This window comes from Plectropomus leopardus, chromosome 10, assembly GCF_008729295.1.
Source record: "Plectropomus leopardus isolate mb chromosome 10, YSFRI_Pleo_2.0, whole genome shotgun sequence".
NCBI lineage: Eukaryota > Metazoa > Chordata > Actinopteri > Perciformes > Serranidae > Plectropomus > Plectropomus leopardus.
Window position 1 is genome coordinate 35,060,954 of NC_056472.1, and position 9,100 is coordinate 35,070,053.

General features: G+C 45.4%; 1 protein-coding gene across 1 annotated transcript; it reads left to right on the forward strand.

Annotated features, from left to right (window-relative positions):
- The first annotated feature begins 53 nt into the window (after window positions 1–53).
- Window positions 54–8,882, forward strand: LOC121949074 (enhancer of polycomb homolog 2-like). The gene is given in 15 exon segments (XM_042494675.1): window positions 54–414; window positions 1,966–2,125; window positions 2,257–2,402; window positions 3,202–3,408; window positions 3,715–3,863; window positions 4,368–4,485; window positions 4,609–4,795; window positions 5,022–5,116; window positions 5,925–6,037; window positions 6,118–6,386; window positions 6,521–6,603; window positions 8,169–8,307; window positions 8,400–8,530; window positions 8,532–8,618; window positions 8,738–8,882. Coding segments are annotated over 14 exon segments (2,013 nt in total). The 5' UTR covers window positions 54–261; the 3' UTR covers window positions 8,595–8,618; window positions 8,738–8,882.
- The last annotated feature ends 218 nt before the right edge of the window (window positions 8,883–9,100 follow it).

The window sequence follows — 9,100 nt, forward strand, 5'->3', positions numbered from 1 at the left end:
TGCGCGCACACTGTCATGTCTCGCGTGTGTTTGTGTGAGCGGTGCCGCGGTGGCTGCTGGGATTCCTCCGCCACCGGTGTGGACATGTCCGCCATGTTGTCCACGGTACGGGGTCCCGAAGAGCCGGTCCCCGCGTCCCGTTAGACCCGCACCCTAGAAACCGGAGCGGCGGACACCGGGGAGCCGCCGGGGCGCTGGCGGGCGCGTGGGGAGCTGAGTGACGTCAGTATCGGTGCGGGTTTGTGGCGGGATTCCCAAACAATGAGCAAACTCTCCTTCCGGGCGCGAGCGGTGGACGCCGCCAAACCGCTACCGGTGTACCGGAACACGGATGTCCCGGACTTGGCGGACTGCGCGTGCATCAGCCGCGGCGTCCCACCGCTGCCAACCGGCATGGAGACCGAGGAGGAGCGGGTAGGAGCTTCGCACCGGCAGCTTTTATGGTTACCGGCAGCCCGCCGCGTGCCGGCATTCAGGACGTCTTTACGTACCGTGCGCCGTGCACGAGGACGTACTCTATGGCAAGCCGAAAGTGCCAAACATCGTCACTTTGCAAACGCGTTCTGTCCAAAAAACAGCGCAAAAAGCGGCGTCCTAGCGTCCAGAACGCCGGTTTTAACGTCGCGAAAATCCGTAAAAAATAATATCTGATTTGTAAGGCGTTTATTTTTTCATGTAGCCAGTCACTCAAAAGTAAAACCAGACCAAATCAATGTGTCCATGAAAGCAGCGAGCAGTGCATCAGCTGTAGATCGCTGTTGTCTAATGAATTGTACAGTAGGTTATTGGAAATATACTGATTCATTTGGTGTAAATACACCAGAGAGAGTAAAGAACGTATGTTAACGGAAAACAGCGTGCATATCCGATAATAAAAGGTAAATGAAACATGCTTCGAACAAAGCTGGGAACATCAGCATTGTATCATTTAAATCCAGATAAACCTCCTCTCTGTGGAGAAAGTGAAAGCATACGCGCGAAAAGCGGCGTTTATTAGTTCAATGGCGTTAAAACTAGCGTTCTGGACACTAGGACGCCGCTTTTTTTGCGCTTTTTTTCTGGACAGAACGCGTTTGCAGTGCAGTGCGGTTGCAAGTGACGATATTTGGCACTTTCGGCTTGCCATAGTACAGGGTGCACTGTGTGCGTAGCGCCGATCAGCAGCGAGGGCCTTTTGGGGCCATGACGTTTAACTTGTCACGGAGTTGTCATGGCAACGAACGATGCAAAATGTGTTGCGGTTTCAGAGCTAATCAATACTAAGAGCTGATCAATAATAAGAGCTAATCAATATATATAGGGTTAGGGTTAGGGTATAATAAGAGCTCCAATACCTTCAGTCTGCTACAGTTTATTGTAATAATTGATTATAAATTATTATTCTTGATAACTTTTGTTGTTGATCTCTGAAGGAAAAGAAAATGTTTTTGTTTTACTCAAAAATATTTGTTTTTTTTTCTTTCAAAAGTTTTGGTGATTTTTAAAAAACTTTGATTATATATATGTGTGTGTATATGTGTGTTTGTGTATATATATATGTGTTTGTGTGTATACGTGTGTGTGTATATATATGTGTGTATATAAGTGCGTGTGTATATATATGTGTGTGTGTGTGTATATGTATGTGTGTGTGTGTATGTGTGTATATGTGTATATATGTGTGTGTGTGTATATTTATGTGTGTGTGTATTTGTGTGTGTGTGTGTATATGTATGTGTGTGTATATGTGTGTATATGTGTATGTGTGTGTGTGTGTATATGTGTATATATGTGTGTGTGTGTGTATATGTATGTGTCTGTGTGTGTGTGTGTGTGTGTGTGTGTAGTCTACATATATCAGTGAGGGTCAGAGGTCGTCAGCAGTTTTGAATCTGCCAGCAGAGTTGGACAGTTAGGAGTTCAGTGGTCCCAGAGGCAGAGGGACAAGATGTTCATTGGATGTCCAACAGTGTCTCTGTGTCTCAGGAGCACCACCTGCAGAGGGCCATGTCCGCTCAGCAGGTCTTCAGGGACAAGAAGGACAACATGGTGATCCCTGTCCCTGAGGCCGAAACTCACACAGCCTACTACGACCGTCTCTACAGAGGACATGTCAAAGTCCCTAAACAGCTGATCCACATCCAGCGTGAGTCCTCCGAGTCCCTGCCGAGTTACTGCAGAGTCACTTCAGTCAGAATCAGGACAGAGTCCCAGGTGCGCAGGTCCTTCAGGTCCCTCAGTTTTCAGTGAATGTGTTTTCTGTTTGTGGTTCTGCAGCTCTGAGTCTGGACCTGGACCAGCCGGACTACGACCTGGACTCAGAGGACGAGTCGCTGCTCAACAGACTCAACAGGAAGACGGACATCAAACCCCTGCGGTTCGAGATCATGATAGACAGACTGGAGAAGGCCAGCACACACCAGGTCTGTCCTCAGCTGGTCTCTGTGTGTCTCTGTCCTCAGCTGGTCTCTGTCCTCAGCTTGTCTCTGTGTCTCTGTCCTCGGCTGGTCTCTTTGTCTCTGTCCTCAGCTGATCTCTGTGTCTCTTTCCTCAGCTGGTTTCTGTGGCCTTGTCCTCAGCTGGTCTCGGTCCTCAGCTGGTCTCTGTGTGTCTCTGTCCTCAGCTGGTCTCTGTGTGTGTCTTTGTCCGCAGCTGGTCTCTGTATCTCTGTCCTCAGCTGGTCTCTGTGAGTCTCTGTCTTCAGCTGGTCACTTTGTCTCTGTCCTCAAATGGTCTCTGTCCTCAGCTTGTCTTCATGGCTCTGTCCTCAGCTGTTTTCTGTCCTCGGCTTGTCTCTGTGGATTTCGTCCTCAGCTGGTCTCGGTCCGAAGCTGGTCTCTGTGTGTCTCTGTCCTCAGCTGGTCTCTGTCCTAAACTTGTCTCTGTATCTTTGTCCTCAGCTTGTCTCCATGTCTCTCCCTTCAGCTGGTCTCTCTCCTCAGCGGTTCTCTGTGTCTCTGTTGTCAGCTGATCTCTGTGTGTGTCTGTCCTCAGGTTGCCTCTGTGTCTCTGTCCTCTGCTGGTCTCTGTGTGTCTCTGTCCTCAGCTGGTTTCTGTGTCTCTGTCCTCAGCTGGTCTCTGTCCTCAGCTTGTGTCTGTGGCTCGGTCCTCAGCTGGTCTCTGTCCTCAGCTTGTGTCTGTGGCTCTGTCCTCAGCTGGTCTCTGTGTTTCTGTCTTTTGCTGGTCTCTGTCCTTAGCTGGTCTCTGTATTTCTGTCCTTAGCTGGTCTCTGTGTCGGAGGCGAAGCGACTGCTAGATGAGGACGATGTCCTGCTTAAGACAGTGTATGATTACTGGCTGAGGAAGAGGAGGACATGTCTCAGTCCGTCCCTGACTCCTGGGGTCAAACAGGAGAGACGAGATGGGTCCAATAACAGCGATGCCTACGTGGCCTTCAGACGGAGGACGGAGAAGATGCAGACCAGGAAGGTCAGTCCTCCACTGTCGTCCTCGCTGTCCACCATCCTCTTCGCTGTCATCTGGATCCGTAAAGGGTTAAAATAAATAAACAGTGTCAGAAAACTGAAGGACAGCAACGTCTCCACATGTCTTATTTTGTCCATGTAATCATATTTTACTTAAAGACATGTTTCCACATGTCAAGTTTTGTCCATGTCGTCATGTTTACTAAAAGACACGTTAAGTTTTGTCCTTTTGAGACAAAAAGGGTTAAAAGACAAAGTGTTGGATAAAGACGACATGTCGTTCCTGAAGACGTTCTCTGATGTCTTTCAGAACCGAAAAAGTGACGAGGTGTCCTACGAGAAAATGCTGCGACTGAGGAGAGACTTCAGCCGGAGCGTCTCCATCGTGCAGATGATCAGGAGGAGAGAGGAGGCCAAGAGGGAGCTGCTGCTCCTCACGCTGGAGGAGGTGCAGAGGAGGTGAGTTACCGTGTACTCCAAAAACACAACGAATCCTGGAGGAGGTGCAGAGGAGGTGAGTTTTATATAGTTCTTGTGGAAATCAGTGAATTGGTCCTTTAACTGATAAGAACTGAATGTGTTTTAAGGTGTTTTAATGTGTGTTAAGGTGTTTTAATGTGTGTTAAGGTGTTTTAATGTGTGTTAAGGTGTTTTAATGTGTGTTAAGGTGTTTTAATGTGTTTTAAGGTGTTTTAATGTGTTTTTTTAAGGTGTTTTAAGGTGTTTTAATGTGTTTTAAGGTGTTTTAATGTGTGTTTAGGTGTTTTAAGGTGTTTTAAGGTGTTTTAAGGTGTTTTTTAATGTGTTTTAAGGTGTTTTGAGGTGTGTTAAGGTGTTTTAATGTGTTTTAAGGTGTTTTAATGTGTGTTTTAAGGTGTTTTAAGGTGTTTTAATGTGTTTTAAGGTGTTTTAATGTGTGTTTAGGTGTTTTAAGGTGTTTTAAGGTGTTTTAATGTGTTTCAGGTATCAGTTGGAGGATTTCGGTGGAGAAACTTTCAGAGAAGTTTGTCTCCCTGTGATGGAGAAACATGGTTACTGCAGCCTCTTCACTCTGAGTAACAACACCAAGGTATACCTGTCTGTCCTCCTGTCCCTCTGTCTCTGTCTGTATGTCTGTCTGTCTATGAGTCTCAGTTTGAGGACAGTTTCTGTCTCCTCTTCAGTCTCAGTGTGAGGACCGTTTCTGTCTCTGTCTCAGGTAAAGAAGAAGCAGCTCTTGGTCAGAGATGAGCTTCCCTTCAACCTGCTCAGACCAAAGAAGAAGAACGTGAGAGGGGACAGACTGTGTCTTCTACAGAGATGTCCCGGTCGACCCCCTGGTCCCTTCATCGTCAACCGCGCAGACATTAAACAGTACGACTTCCACAGCTCTGGAGATGAGGACAGTCGCCGCCGCTGGTCAGGATCTCGTCTTTCCACTGACACGGACTCATGAAATACTACGTCATACATTACTTTTCATAATGTTGACATCATAGATCACTTTGTATAATATCAACATTTATTACTTTTCATAATGAAAACATCACATATTACATTTCACAACATAAACATATATAACTTTTTACAATATAAACATCAAATATTACTTTTTATGACATAATCTAAATGTCTTCACGTGTCCTCAGTATCCTCCGTCTTCACCGGGTGAAGAAAATAATCCTGATGGAGTTTTTGTCTTCAGGAGAACAGCTGGATGTCAATATCTCTCTGTGAGTGTCTCTTCTTCATACTTAACACAAATACTACTACTTCAAATACTCCTGCAGTTATAATTACTGCTACTATAACTATTACTACTATAATTGTTACCACTAATACTTCGGCAACAACTATTAATACTACTATTATTAATATTACTGCTATAAATTTTCCTACTAATACTTCGGCAACAATTATTAATACTACTACTCTAGCTATTACTACTATAACTGTTACTACTAATACTACTGCAACAACTATGAATACTACTACTACAACTGTTGCTATTAAATTAGAGCTGGACCAATATGGGAGTTTTGAGACCGATACCAAATTTGTTGTGGAAAAATTCACGGATTACCGATATGGCGACCGACATCGTGAATTTTTGAGCTGGGATGAAAATTGATCATTTCTGTGTGGATTGTGCTCTGATTTTGTATTTGTATTTTGTATTCAGAAGGTTACTTTCTTAAACAAACAACTTTTATTTAACAATTTACTAGTTAACATACACAAACAAAAATAAAGTATGGCTAAAAATAAAATAAACATCAGTACTGTATGGTCTTTGCTGACTATTTATTTAAATAAATGTAATCTTTATTAATATTATGCTGTTAATGTATCATTAACGGTCAAAAACATTAACAGTCGCTCTCGCTGCTGCCAAGGATTAACTCACTTATTTATAATTAACATTTATTAATATTAACTCATTTATTATTACATTTATGAGTATTAACTCATTTATTATTACATTTATTAGGATTAACTCATTTATTCATTCAGCTAGTGTTTGTTTCTTTGTTTGTGCAGCCTTGTACGGAGCCGGCCCGTGGACCTGATTCTCCAGACCACCGTCACTCTCTGACTGAACTCCTTCCTCATTGGACGAGACTGAGCCGGCGCCGCAGGGGGCGGGGCGGCAGGTAACAGGAACTCACCTGAACACAATGTTTCATGTTCCTGACTGAAGTTGAAGTTGAAGTCTCCGTCTCTCTGGGACCAGGATCGTCCTGGACCGAGCCTCCTCCTGTCTTGATCCACTGCTGAGGCAGCTGGACTCTCTAACCAGGACCAGTACCTGCCTCCTCAGTGACCCCCCAAGAACCACGGCCCACTCCCTGACTGAAGTTCTGAACAACATCCAGAACCTGAGGAGGTTCTGCTTCAAGGCCAGACCGCTTCAAGACAAGAGGGAGGGCAGCAGCAGAACCACCGAGTCCTCCATGGAGGACAGCACACAAACCTGTGGTCTGTCCTCGGACCACATCTCAGGTGAGTTAGGAGGCTGCTCCTGGTCCTGGTCCTACGCTGGCCCTGCTGCTGGTCCTGCTCCTGGTTGTCTGTCAGTATTGTTGAATGTTGAGCCCTCTGGTTGGTTGATCAGGATCTGGTCTGTGTTTCTTCAGGAGGACTCACTGAGGAGGAGTTCAACCAACACCGGAAGCAGCTGAAACTGCAATTACACAACTACACACTCACACACACACAGGTGACAGGTGTTTATTGTCTATTGATACACAACAACTACACACTCTGTCTCTCACATACATACACACACAAACAGTTGACATACACTCACCGGCCACTTTATTAGGTACACCTTGCTAGTACCGGGTTGGACCCCCTTTTGCCTTCAGAACTGCCTTAATCCTTCGTGGCATAGATTCAACAAGGTACTGGAAACAGTCCTCAGAGAGTTTGGTCCATATTGACATGATAGCATCATGCAGTTGCTGCAGATTTGTCGGCTGCACACCACATCCCAAAGGTGCTCTGTTGGATTGAGATCTGGTGACTGTGGAGGCCATTTGAGTCCAGTGAACTCATTGTCATGTTCAAGAAACCAGTCTGAGATGATTCGAGCTTTATGACATGGTGCGTTATCCTGCTGGAAGTAGCCATCAGAAGATGGGTACACTGTGGTCATAAAGGGATGGACATGGTCAGCAACAATACTCAGGTAGGCTGTGGCGTTGCAACGATACTCATTGTGTACTAAGGGGCCCAAAGTGTGCCAAGAAAATACCCCCCACACCATCAGCCTGAACCGTTGATACAAGGCAGGATGGATCCATGCTTTCATGTTGTTGACGCCAAATTCTGACCCTACCATCCAAATGTCGCAGCAGAAATGGAGACTCATCAGATCAGGCAACGTTTTTCAATCTTCTGTTGTCCAATTTTGGTGAGCCTGTGCGAATTGTAGCCTCAGTTTCCTGTTCTTAGCTGACAGGAGTGGCACCCGGTGTGGTCTTCTGCCGCTGTAGCCCATCTGCCTCAAGGTTCGACGTGTTGTGTGTTCAGAGATGCTCTTCTGCATACCTCGGTTGTAACGAGTGGTTATTTGAGTTACTGTTGCCTTTCTATCAGCTCGAACCAGTCTGGCCATTCTCCTTTGACCTCTGGCATCAACAAGGCATTTTCGCCACAGAACTGCCGCTCACTGGATATTTTCTCTTTTTCGGACCATTCTCTGTAAACCCTAGAGATGGTTGTGCGTGAAAATCCCAGTAGATCAGCAGTTTCTGAAGTTCTCAGACCAGCCCGTCTGGCACCAACAACCATGCCACGTTCAAAGTCACTTAAATCACCTTTCTTCCCCATTCTGATGCTCAGTTTGAACTGCAGCAGATCGTCCTGACCATGTCTACATGCCTAAATGCATTGAGTTGCTGCCATGTGATTGGCTGATTAGAAATTTGCGTTCACGAACAGTTGGACAGGTGTGCCTAATAAAGTGGCCGGTGAGTGTATATATATATATATATATAATACATCATTTGGTATACTAGTATAATGATGTATATATATATATATATATATATATATATATATATATATATATATATATATATATATAATATATATGTATATATTTATATAATTAATGATGTCTGTCCTGGTCCCTCCTGGTCTCTTCTGGTCTGTCCTGGTCCCTCCTGGTCTGTCCTGATCTTTCCTGGACTGCACTGGTCCCCCCTGGTCTGTCTTGGTCTGTCCTGGTCTGTCCTGGTCCCTCTTGGTCTCTTCTGGTCTCTCCTGGTCCCTCTGTAGTCCAGCAGGTCTGGTGAGTCCAGTCCGAAGATTCTGGACTTGGTCAGTGCTCAGTTTGCAGCCTCAGCAGTGATCAGTGCTCTGCCTCCTTCTTGTGGTCACAAACTGCACAACACACACGGAGTCCGCCACCCCTCAGGTGAGCTGCCTCACCTGTCTGAGCCTCGCGGGGTTAACTGATGATACTCCTCTCAGTTTAACTCCTGCTCCTCCTTCTCTGCTCCTCCTCAGGTCCCTCCAGTCCTCCTTACTCCTCCACTCTCAGCAAGGCTGGGCTGTCAGCTCGGGGGACACTCTCCTCCTCCCACCCTCGGTCCCTCCCCCTCCAGAGGAGTCAGGTGGGAGCCGTTGGCCCTGCCCACCCCCCACACTGCTCGAAGCTCCGCCCCCACAACATCTGCCTTAAAGCTGGCTGCCGCCAGGTAAACATCAACACACACACCTGTCCAGGTAAACACCTACACACACACACACACACACACACACACACACACACACACACACACACCTGTCCAAGTAAACATCCATCTATAATGCCATCCTGTTTTTGTTTTTTTTTTTTATGACAGAGCTTCTTTGGACCCTGAGAGACTGAACGAGAGAACACGCCGCCCACCGAGGTCACATGACACTCTTCTTCATCACCTCCTGCTCCTCCTCCTCCGTAGTGTCTGACCTGTGAATGTGACACACCGTGACCTCCAGAGGGAAAAAGCAGCATTTTATTGAGTTTGGACTCTATTATTGTTATTATTATTATTATTATTATTATTATTAGTAGTAGTAGTAGTAGTAGTAGTATAAAAATATTATAAAGTAAAGTAAGTATTATGATAACTTATGATTATCATTATTATTATTATTATTATTATTAAGTTTTTATTCTTGTTGCTGTTGTACATTTTGAAAATGACTGATAAAAAATTCCTTTA